A 12,641-nucleotide genomic window follows, 5' to 3' on the forward strand; every position below is an offset into this window, starting at 1 on the left:
ACCGACTTCTGACACAAGTGACACCCAATCACCTGACCACGTTCGAAGTCCGTGAGTTCCGCGGAGTGCCCCATTTTGATTTCTCACGATGTCTAATGACTACTGAGGTCGCTGATAATGAGTACCTGGCAGTAGGTGGCAGCACAATGCACCTAATATGAAAAAACGCATGTTTTTGGGGGTGTCCGGATACTTTTGATCACATAGTGTATATTGATCTAAAACACTATATTAATATTTCCATAGTCGGTATCACAAAAGTTTAGTTGTATAAATTATGTTTTCTTGCTGTGCCATTAAAAGATTTATCGAGTAATATATATTTATAATCATTTATATAAATTTATTCTAACTACAACTGTTTTAAACAGTGCACAAAATTACTGTTGTACTCTAATCAGATCTAGATACCTGAAAAACGGAGCACATATAAATCTTGACACCATCTTATAGGTAACGCATGAAAAAGCTGGAGCGTTCTGCTACTGACGTTATGACATACCCGTGTAAGATAAGAAAATAAATTTAACTTTTGAAAGTGTGCTATTCTTTTGTGTATGCCCTGTACATGCTATTTAGCTTTGTTAAATATGGTATAAAAATTAAATCTAGTTGGCAATTCTGATTAAATGTTAGCTCTTAAATTCAACTTTAATGAAAAACCTTGTTTTTTTAAATTTATACATCAAGTAAACATATGAGACTAAAACAAATATTAAAAATTTTTAATGTCTTATACTACGCGTAAAAGAATGTGGGAAAAATGTTGGCTCATCTAACTGAATTGTGATTGGTATTGGAATATATATATACTATATCAACACAAGATCACAAACATACTGCGTAGAGGTGTTTGTATGTATAAACGATAGATAGAAAATACATTGAAAATGTAATCCATTGGAGGTCCGTTATTGCTCAGTGGTGTTTTATAGCATTCTACACAGCACATGCTATTGTTCTTTTGCTAGTTGGCGTGCAGGCTGCTTTTAGCAATAAGAACTTATACAATACACTCGATTGAATTATTTGTAGATGACACAGAAAGAAAAAAGGTTGATGCAACAGTGCCTGGAAACAAGGAATTTACATTGAAATACATGAAAATTGCAAGTATTTTATTATTATTATTACTATTATTATATGATTATTTTTCAGGATTTTTCTTTTTTCATTATTTGTAATATATGAAGTGTAAAGGTGTAAGTTGTGGATGTTATTTAATTTATATCTGCATGCAGTTTCTCACATAATACTTGGTGCTTTTTAACGTTCTAGTTTGATTTAAAAGAAAACGAAACGCCTGTGTGCAGTAAATGAGCTCTAAATCAAGGGATGATTGAAATGCTACTAAAAAGAAACAACAGTGGAAACCCATTATTCGACAGGTACTTAATAACTTCTTAGCACACCCTATAAGTTAGTTTTTTATTGGCTCTGCAGTAATAGTAGGTGCGTTTATTGCTAGTGGGCAGATCCGCCTGTTTGATCCTCTATATGGTTCATGATGGAACTCCCGTTTACAATTTAATTTCATTTCGTCAAATTATTTGATTATCATTGGGGCGCATTTCTTCTTTTAGTGATGTACCCTTAACAGAGTTAAGTACCTTTATTTTCTTAGGGGGCGCGGTGGCTCAGTGGTAGAGCGTTCACCTCCGGTGCTTGGGGTCCCTGGTTCGATCCCAACTCGCGCCGTGTGGACTTTGTGGTGGGCAAACACCGTGCTCGTGAGTTTTCTCGGGGTTGTCCCGTTTCCTCCCACTTTCTTCATTCCACCAATTCATTCATTTCTCATCATCACTATCTCCTTTAGCCTAACCGGCAAAACCGTGGGACGTAAAAGATTTCATTTCATTTTTTTATTTTCTTAGTCCATTGGTTTATATGAGATTTTTTTCTATTTTATTCGAAATGAACTGGAATTTCTTCTTCAAATCTAGTGAAATATCACTCGCATTGTCGAAATGATTTAGCATTGTACACAAATTTGATTGTATTGTAAATAACAAACTAGTTTTTCACGAAGTAATAGGTTTTAACACATAGATGTCGGAGATATTCAAATCCATTAATATTTGATTTTGATAATTTTGAATTCCGAAGCGCATTTGTGATTTGGGCTCTTAGGATTCTTACTTTGAGGTTTAATTTGTAATCACAAACCAGTCTACATTCATTTGATACATTGGTTCGAGCCAAGCTAGTGGTGTGCACAAAGGTAGTTTAAACCCCCATTGAGCAAGATACGGAAAAATAAACATTTAATATATATACAAAATCATGATTGTTCTGAAAGGATATGAGATTGAGTCTTGAACCCCCTTGATGAAATTCTGTGTGCGCCACTAGTTTGATAATTACACTTGGTTAGAGTAAAAGCATTTAAGGCATAAAGTTAATTATATTCAGAGATCTGTATAATATAAAGACAATCATTATTCTAAGAAAGCCCTCCCTTCCTCTCTTAAAATATCTATATTTTGACACTAATTGGAAATTCTTTGATAATTAAAACCGAATCTAACTAAAAATTAATCGAATTCATTGCATTACGACAGTTTAGATATTCTCTAATATATTATCATTCATCGTTCACTGAATCAACCATATCTTAAGCGAATATAAATCTAATACTTTCCAGTGCGACTTGTGAAATCATTAACTAGCTTTATACTAATTTTATATATTTCAGAATAATGAACCAGTTTTCCATATTAACAGCATTAGCGCTAGCTTCTGTATTTGCCGTCACGTGCTTTTGTGGTACCGATTGGCAGTGTCCGTGTACAAGGCAATATAAACCGATCTGTGCATCAGACGGTGTTGAATATGGCAACAACTGCACGTTCGAATGTGCAAAGCAGAAAAATCCAGGTGAGTAATGCCTCATAAACACTGAAGCAATGACTTAGCATTAACAAACAAACAAACAAACAAAAAAAACTTACATAACCATAGTTTATGTTTTATTTAACGATCTACGTGACAGGGAATAATATAAGTGAGAATTTGAGAATATGTGTACTAATTCATATATCTTTTAACTTAAGTAATTAAAACATTAATTAAAACGTGTTGTAAACAGGATTGGTCTAGGCAATTTGCTGCCTTGTTCAATAGTACGAGGGGTGACTGAAAAGTTTTGAGCCTTGAGGAAACTATAAGAAGTACAGATTAGGTAAATACTTTTATTTTTCAACATAATCCCCTTGGACAGCAACACACTTGCTCCAACGATGCTGCAGTGCTCTTATCCCATTAGAAAAAAGTTCTTAATTTGTGACCACAGAAATTCAACCACGCTTGTCATGACGTCATTATCGCCTGCAAAACGTCGTCCTGCTAGAGCATTTTTAGATTACTGAACAAGTGGAAGTCTGAGGGGGCCAGATCTGGAGAATAGGTTGAATGAGGAACGAGTTCAAAGCCGCATTCGTGAATAGTAGCCATGGAAACTGCTGATGTGTAGCCGGAAGCATTGTCATGATGATAGAGAACGCCTCTGTTTATCATTTGTGGCCTTTTTCTTGAATTTGCACTCGAAGTTTTTGAAAAGGTCACTATAGTATTGTCCTGTGATTGTATTACCCCTTTCCAGGTAATCAATTAATATCACACCTTGGGAATTCAAAAAAAAAAAAAAAGAACTTTGCCAGCGGAGGGAACCACCTTTGCCTTCTTTGGGTTAGGAGAGGAGAGGTGCTTCCATTGTTTGGATTGTTGTTTTGTTTCTGGCTGGTAATGGTGTACCCAACATTCGTCCACACTGATGAATCGACAAAGAAAACCGTCCACATCACGTTCTAACAGTTTCAAATTGTCCACGGATAGGAGGTACCGAGTGCATTTTTGTTCGGGAGTCAGAAGACGTGGGACCCATCGAGCAGACACTTTTCATAAACCAAGCTCATTCTTCAGAGTATGATCTGCTCGCTCCCGTGATATGCCCAGCCTGTCTACAATCTGTCGAGTTGACAATCGGCGATCTATGATCATATCAAGTACCAGGCCAATGTTTTCCGTGGTGGTAGCATTTGATGGTCTCCAGAACTCAGCTCATCTTCAACACTCTGCCTAACACGCTTGAATTCCTGCACCCATCTTTTGATTGTGACATATGAAGGAGTAGATTCGCCTACGGTATTGACCATATCCTGATAGATCTCAGACGCCGACATTCCTTTAAATTGCAGATATTTGATGATTGACCTGTACTCGATTTTTTCCATTTTCCCAACTTCTGCCATCTCACTTCAAGAGCCTGTAAAAGACGAAAGAAATTACTTAGAACCAAGAGCTTGTTACACATTAATATCGCAGGTTGTACTATTCTAATACATGTAATTATTCTTTTCTACATTCTCATTTTCTATGTTAGGCTCAAAACTTTTCAGTCACTCCTCGTATTATTTGAAACCTCTCCTTCCCTACGAGTAATAAAGCAAAAGTTTTAAGTACATTGCCTCAGTATACTTGTAGTAGCGTTAACAAAAATATAAAATTCAGTGAATAATAATAATAATAATAATAATAATATATTAAAGTGTATGTTTTCCGTGAAGAGTTGCGTGGAAAAAAGCAAAATCAGTTTCTGCTCTTTTCGGTGGACTTTTGCGTACTGTTTACACTGTTCTGGCGACACTTAAAGACATATTCCAGGGGGCCAATCTCTCTCCGAGTTTGACATTTAGAAATATATAGCCTATATTTTATTCAATAGTCAGTTTTAACGATTTATATAGATTTACTTATGAATGAAAACCGTGAAATTGTACGTACTTATGTCGGAGGGTCTTTGTTCCTTCTCCCCTTCAAATCAAAATCTAAAATGACGCTACTGATTTCACCGTACCGAATCGTGTCAATTTCAAGTTCGTTATTTAATTCTTGATATCGAAATTACTGCCGCTCAGGTTAAAAAAAGAAGAAATCCAACTCATAAGAAGTTCTTGTGAGTTGGATTTCTCTCTCTCTCTCTCTCTCTCTCTCTCTTTTTTTTTTTTTTTTTTTTTTTTTTTTTAACCTGAGCGGCAGTAATTTTGATATTGCTGGATCCATTACCGAAACTATGTGCTTGCTCTTCATTTACCTCTTCAGTTTTAAATATTTAGGCCCACTTTATTGCAGAATAATGCGTTCTTTTTCGGACTTTCTTTTCCGATACTCATTAAGATTTTTATTAATATATTGCAACGTTAAAATATTTTATTCTATTAATTCTTCGTTTATATATATATATTTTTTAAAAAATATTAACTAACCATCACTGTATCACAACATGGAAAAACACGGCACTATACGTACACACTTCACTATAGTCTACAGCAAAATGAACTTTACCGGATTATTTTTTTTTAAGTACGTGACTGAAGCAGTTCGTAAACAATATCTTTATGACATCATTAAAAAATTAAAACTAATTCAATTTTCTAATTAAAGAAACAGTACCGTAAAACGGGGTTACTTTGCACAAGATTTAAGGAATTTTAAAGAAAATTGCATGTAATTTACAAACGTAATAATTTAGAATACTCTATTTTAAACATATAATAGCTAGATATATAAGAAAAACAGTAGTGCAAGTTCATTAGTAAACATTCAGTACGACCATAGTTATTGAAATATAAACTTTGGTGCAAAGTAAGCCCATGCGTGGTATTACTTTGCACAACGTACAAAAAAGTATGTTCAACATACGAACATAAAGTTTCCGTGCAAAGTTTTCCCTTCAGTCTACACAAAACTGCATACAGTCTACAAATATTGATATTACAATGATGGTACCGGTATCAGTACTTAGTTTGAATTATCGATGTTTGTAAAGAAAAGTATGTATTTTCTGGTACTGGCATATAAACCACATTCTAATAGTTTAGCATATGTCCCACAAAAATACCAACTCAGGAACAAACAAACAAAAAACTATGAACTGATTTGCCTTGGTTATTCTTTATGTCCAAGATCTACGGGGTTTGGGACTTTCAGACTGAAGTCCATCTAAATTGCTTGATTACTTTTCTAAAAAAATCTGTTAGTCATTCCTATGTATATAAACTGAAAGCCTCCCTAAAAGTCTAGTGATTTCAAAAAAGCGAAGCGTTTATGAGTGAAGCCCTTCTCAAATTGCTTTTCTGGATCTGCCACTGTTTATAATTTATTTTCCAACAAGAAATTCATACCGGCATCTACTTAAATAGGAAATTTGCCTAAATTTAGAATGCAGGAGGTTCCAGTAGTAATAATTTCCTATCAAAGCGGAATTTTGGACCAGAGCAAAGTAACCCCGAGTAGAGGTTGAAACCGCCTTCTCCCAGTTTTACTTCTTTTAATGACTTTAAAACGTTTCACATTTCAATTTTAACTATTGAATTAAATTCCCATTATACACAGTAGTATTCTACGAAACTGACTTAACTTTGACGGAAATTCTTGTAGGTGATATCTTTCAAATTTTGGCGACCTTTACAATGACTGCTTTCCATGCTTCTACAACAATGAACCCTCTGGGCAATTAGAAGTGATGTTAACTGCCTACATTATAGCCAAAATACAGTTAGATGGTTATCTTATGGTGGTAGTTGAAACTTCATCTTTCATGGGTTTTACCGACAGAGGACTGTGAAACTCTTTTCATATTTTGTGCAAAGTAACCCATGATGTACAAAGTAACCCCGTCTTACGGTATTATAATTTTGCAGATATCAAGAATAGGTTACTAAATGCAAATTTGATAAATATCGCCAATAAATACGCGTTTTAAACTTGAATGAAGGTCGCGTCAGCAATGAAATTGGAAATGTACTTACTCAAAAGGCCTACCGCTCACTGGCAACTTTGTCTCGGGCAACTATCTTGTTGCTCTGGCTAAATGAATTGAGTCTTATGGGAGTCCATTCACTGAGGCGGCGGCGATAGAAAAGTTGCCGAGGTGTCGCCAAGCAGGGTAACAGCTCGGCGATGGAACAGTTACACAACTAAAAATACATTAAGTCTTATGGGAGTCCATTCGACGGTGACAGAAAAGTTGCCGAAGTGCCTCCAGGCTTGGAGATAAAATGTTAAAATTTTCTACAGGCTTTTTTTTTTTTCCCGCACAACAGTTTGTTCCGTGTGCTGTGCATGAAAGAAAGTGTACCCATTTTGGTCGCATTACTTAGCATGTTCACATTGCTAACCTTGGTCACGTTACTCACTATCTAAATGCATCTATCTTTCGGAGTTGCCAACGCTTTACCATGGGGAATATACTGCGGTAAGTTACGTGGGGGAGGAGATATCAAGCTCCTACATTGCGTTCCATACCCTACAAAAGGTTTCAAATTCATTCAAGACTCTTGTTCAAGTGTCTTGAACATTTTTCTTTATTTTTGAAAATGTAAATTTGAATTCTTAAATGACCCTGTTTCAAGCTTTCTTTGGCCTTGTGTAAAAACAGCTTAACACAAATTTTGTATGGCGTTGACGCAAACCGTTACGGAATGCACACGTAAGTATATGTATTGTAGAACTCTATATATTAAAATATAAAGATGTGGGGATTTATGTTTCTTATTTTCGACAATGACATTAATCCCATCGTTTGCATTTCATGTGGAGGAGCAATACAAGCATTTTTTTAAATGTACCGTTTCCAAATCGGTTTTCAGTTTTTCGGTTATATTGAAGTATAAATTATAATATGGATTCGTGCACAAACAAGCACACACCGTGCACAAACGAACGACACTACTTTGTGCTTGCAGTCGGGGTCTCCATGCACTTGGGACTCTACCAGTTTCTTGCTTATATGTCCGAAACTAATAAGCACAATTGATGGGGTTTCCTACACAAACGACACACTAACGAACGATACTATTTTCATCGTTTGTGCTTGAAGTCTGTTGCGGGGGGGGGGGGGCAGCGAGAACTTAGTCCGCCTACCAGTTCTTTGCTTAGTATCTTCGGAACTCATAAAGCACAAACGATGGGGTTTCGTGAGAAATCGAGCACAAACGATGAGCTAACGAATGATACTATTTTTATCGTTTGTGATTGAAGTCGCGGACAGCGTGTACTTGGCCCATTACCAGTTTTTTTGCTTGCTTGTAATTAATAAAGCTCAAACGATAGTGTTTCGTGCGCAAATGACCCCAAACGATGCACTAACCATCGTTTGTGCTTGACTTGGGAGAGCAACACAAGCATTTTCTTTAAAAAGAAATAGCAAAAATTTGTATCCAGTTTCCAACTCTGATATCCACTTTCCAACTCTGTTTTCAGTTTTCAGTTTATATCTCAGGGATTATTAAAGTACAAACGATGAAATTTCACGCACAACCTAGCACAAACGATGCACTAATGAATGACAGTATTTTCATCGTTTGTGTGTGAAGTCATGGGGAATAGCGTGTACTTTGCCCTTCACTAGTTTTTTTTCTTATATCTCCGGAACTAATAAAGCACAAACGATTAGGATTCCTGCACATACGAGCACAAATGATGCACTAATCAATGGCACTAATCACGTCGTTTGTGCTTCACATGGAGGAGCAATACAAGCAATTTCTTTCAAAAGAAATAACAAAAATTTGTATTCAGTTTCCAACTCTTTTTCAGTTTCTGACTTACACTTCAAAAGATATACTGAAGCACAAAAGACTCGTTTCGTGCACAAACGAGTGCAAACGATGCACTAATGAATGAACTATTTTCATCGTTTGTGGTTCATGTCGAGGGGCCAAGTTCACACTGGCCCCGTAACAATTTTTCATTTTTATCTCTGGAACTAGCAAAGCACAAACGATTGGGTTTCGTGTAGAAACGAGCACAAATGATGCACTAACCAATGACACTAATCTAATCGTTTGTGCTTCACGTGGGGGAGCAACACAAACATATTAATTAAAAATAAATAACAGAAATTTATATCCAGTTACCAACTCTGTTTTCAGTTTTTGGCTTATATCTCAGGAACTATTGAAGCACAAACGATGCACTAACGAATGATACTATTTCCATCGTTTGTGCTTGAAGCCGGGGGTCCAGTGTGAGCTTGGCCCCTACCAGTTTTTCGCTTATATCTCCGAAACTATAAAGAACAAACGATGGGGTTTCGTGTTCAAACGAGCACAAACCAGACACTAATTCCGTTGTTTGTGCTCCAAGTCGGGGGGCCAAGTTCACGCACCTATTTACAGCTTGAATCCACCCTCACGAGGGTGATTACCGAAACAAGTAAGTCTATCTTATGGGGCGTTTACACTTGGTCGATTTAGTCGCACGACTAAATCGATTTAGTCGCACGACTAAATCGACTCGCTGCATTTGCCACTAAATCGAAGCAACTAGGCCGAATCAGATCGATGGATGTGTTCAATTATTTCAACCACAGAAAATAGAACGTCTTTTAATTCAGTTGCCAGTCGATTAGTCGCTTTCGATCAACAAGCGATTAAGTTGAATTCCCGTTTACACGGTCGATTAAGTTGAAAGTGACGTCAATTCAACTGAATCGAACGCAAATCGACTAAGTGTAAACGCCCCATTACACATTCTTTGCTTGAGTGAAGGCATTGGTAAATAATATATTACAAAAAGTGCGTTATAAAGACTTTATTTACTTTAAAACTTTATTTAAAAAATCAATATTTTAAAAGATTTCTTAGCTATGTTCACCAAAAAGTGAAATATTAACATACTTCATTATCCATCTTTCATTTCCAGAATTGATACCAGTTCCAAGTGAGCGCTGTCATCTATCACCGGAGAAAGATTCACGAGCAGCAAAACATACATACTGATAAATTGTCTAAGGTTCCTCCAAGTTCAAATAGCCAAGCGACCAAAGATTTTTGTATATAATGTTACTGTCTTCATAGTGAGTGTCTAGTCATTTAAAGTGTGATTTCCATATTTTTTTTTAATGTACAGAATGGAAATGATCCTTGGCATTCAAAGAGTACTGGTGCGAACTTTGTAAATTAGCCTATTTTTGAAAAAAGATCAATTAGTCTTTGCAATATTTGTTTTTAATAGCAATATGTTCCTATATATACTGTGTATTAGGATGAAAAATCAATGCTTCAGACGCATTATTATAAAGTTGAAGAGTCCAGGGGGAAAATAGTGAGGATCCAAATATTACGAAACCGATGAACCAGAACTTTGCATTTAAAAAAAAAAAATGTTAACGCCCCTCCCACGTAAACATTTTTTTTAGCGCAAATATGTGCGGATCCTCATGTTTTTGCATCCAGTGAGTACCTACAATTCTAAAATGTTCAAAAGAGGTCCACTATCTCAGTTTTAACAAATATGAACCTTCATGTTTTTTTCTTTGTAATCTTCAAATGTTACTGGTAAAGTGGGAAAATGAGGGATTTTTAACGATGCCTAAAGTAAGTAGGAAGTTATTTAGTTCAACAACTTGCCAATCTAGTTTACGGAACTATAGATTAAGGTTAGGAAAAGTATTAATTTAATCAGAAATAAAAAATCCTAAGAAGTGTTGATGTTACTTAATAATATTAGTTAACGCCTTTACTCTAACCTAATCTACTCTACTCTTACCAAAGATAATCTTCGAAGCTAGCTAGAGCTATTAAATTATAGTTGCTAACGGTGATGTATAGGGGAGAGCAGGAAATGAAATGAAATCTTTCAGTTTTACGTCCCACACTTATCCCGGCTAGGCTAAAGGAAAAATGAAATGAAATCTTTGAGTTTTACGTCCCACGGTTATGCCGGTAAGGCTAAAGGAGACGGTGATAATGAGTAATGAATAAAATGGTGGAATGAAGAAAGTGGGAGGAAACGGGAAAACCCCGAGAAAACCCACGCACACGGTGTTTGTCCACCACAAAGTTCACTTGGCGGGGGCTGGGATCGAACCCGGGACCCCTAGCACCAGAGGTGAACGCTCTACCACTTTTTTTTTTTTTTTTTTTTATTTCCGGAAAACATGTTACATGACCAAGCTATTTAGCATATCACATTAATGCTTGGTAGACGTGATATTGTCACTGAACAATGTTAATTTACAAAGAAATTGAATGGTACAATAACAAAGAAAAAATCAATTGTCAAATATTACCTGTAAAAAGCGAGCGAAGAGTTGTTGTTCTTGAGATTGAGTGAAAGTCTTTTTTCTTACCCTGTTGAGATACTCTACATATAGGCGAGGATCACAATAAGGTCTGTATTGGTCTATAAAAAGAATAGTAGTACCAATTAACCAAACTACTGCCCGTCGTTTCATAGGAGGATACCACTGAAAGTCAGGGAAGAAGAGAATAGTAGATGTAAAGGCGGACGCTGGACAACGGCAAATTAGTCCGAGAAAGCCGCATAGCCTCTGCCACACAGGTTGAGTGTCAACACAAGAAGTATAGCGATGCTCCAGAGTATCTATGTGCGAACACAAGTCACAAAGTTCGGATGTACTGCGGCCTATTTTAGCAAGTCGTACGTTGGTAACTACGAGATTATTCACAATGCCATACCAAACGTCCGTGGCTCGTCCCATGAGGTATGGTGCATGAATTGTTTTCCAAATAATCATCCAATTACGCTCTGGTGTTCGTTGCTGGCATAGGGGTATGACACTTTGAATAGTTGGTGCAAGTAACACAGTATAGAGGAGTTTTGGGGTCCAATGTTCCGGCATATCCTCAAAAGGCACTGTGGACCATGCGAGTGCTAACTGTAAAATATACGAAGGACACACATTTGGAAAGCGAACATATGCGGGATTGTTGTTAGGCCAGAGATGAGGCACCCAACAATGAAGCCACTGCGCTGTCTGTGGTGCCAATAGTTCAGTGTCCATATGTATCTTGGCTGTGGCCATATATAATGCTAGGCATTTGTGTCGGACACTAAAAAGATCAAAACCTCCTTGATTACGTTGAAGATAGAGCACCTGCCTTTTCACACGAAACATGTAAGTTTTCCAAATGAACCATCCATAGAGTGAATCAATTTGGCGCGCATATTTTTCTGGCAATGGAAAAAGGCGGGCAGTGAACCATAACTTTGAGCTGACATACACATTTAAATATTGAATTTTCTGAGCAAGCGTGAGAGAGCGCAGGCGAGTGTCTGCCAGATGCATACGCAAAGTTCGAAGTAATGGGCTCCATACGTGATCATAGGAAGGAGTCAGGTCAGCTGTGAAAGGAACACCTAAAATAGTCTTGTTAGTTGTGTGATCAAATGCTTGTAACAAATGTTCTGGTAACAAAGTATGAAAGTTGTTTACAGAAAGGATGGTTGTTTTCCGCATGTTGAGATGAAGGCCGCTTGCGCGCGAGAACAGCTCCACTTGCTGTGACGCACACATGAGTTGTTGAGAGGTTGAGCAAGAAATAGTTAGATCATCCATGAAGGCAATGGCTGTTAATTGCCGAAAGGGATGAGTGTCTCCCGCATTAAGCGTCGACAATCGATGGAGTAAAGGCTCAAGGGCAAGACAAAACAGAAGACCTGAAAGCGAACATCCTTGACGAACTCCTCGAAGGAGTTCAAACGGTGGAAGAAGATGCCCATTTATTTGTAGCTGCGAGGTCGCTCCTGCGTATAGGTGACGTATTACAGATATAATTTGGGCAGGAAAGTTGTATCCTTGCAAGACCCTGTATAAATAGTCGTGTGACACGGTG

The 12,641-nt window shown here is 37.0% G+C and overlaps 1 protein-coding gene across 2 annotated transcripts; it reads left to right on the plus strand.

The window, feature by feature from the left end:
* Positions 1-929: 929 nt before the first annotated feature.
* On the plus strand, positions 930-10,001 carry LOC145669322 (uncharacterized). 2 transcript variants are annotated; one of them, XM_081737630.1, is made up of 3 exons: positions 930-1,109; positions 2,696-2,877; positions 9,706-10,001. In XM_081737630.1, exons 2-3 carry the CDS (start codon positions 2,700-2,702, stop codon positions 9,780-9,782), a joined length of 255 nt encoding a protein of 84 aa, XP_081593756.1. In that variant the 5' UTR covers positions 930-1,109; positions 2,696-2,699; the 3' UTR covers positions 9,783-10,001. The 2 variants fall into 2 exon arrangements, with proteins under 2 accessions (XP_081593756.1, XP_081593755.1); XM_081737629.1 differs by lacking the exon at positions 930-1,109 and adding an exon at positions 1,251-1,388.
* Positions 10,002-12,641: the final 2,640 nt, after the last annotated feature.

The sequence above is a fragment of the Thermobia domestica genome, chromosome 13, assembly GCF_964235325.1.
Source record: "Thermobia domestica chromosome 13, izTheDome1.hap1.1, whole genome shotgun sequence".
Classification (NCBI taxonomy): Eukaryota; Metazoa; Arthropoda; class Insecta; order Zygentoma; family Lepismatidae; genus Thermobia; species Thermobia domestica.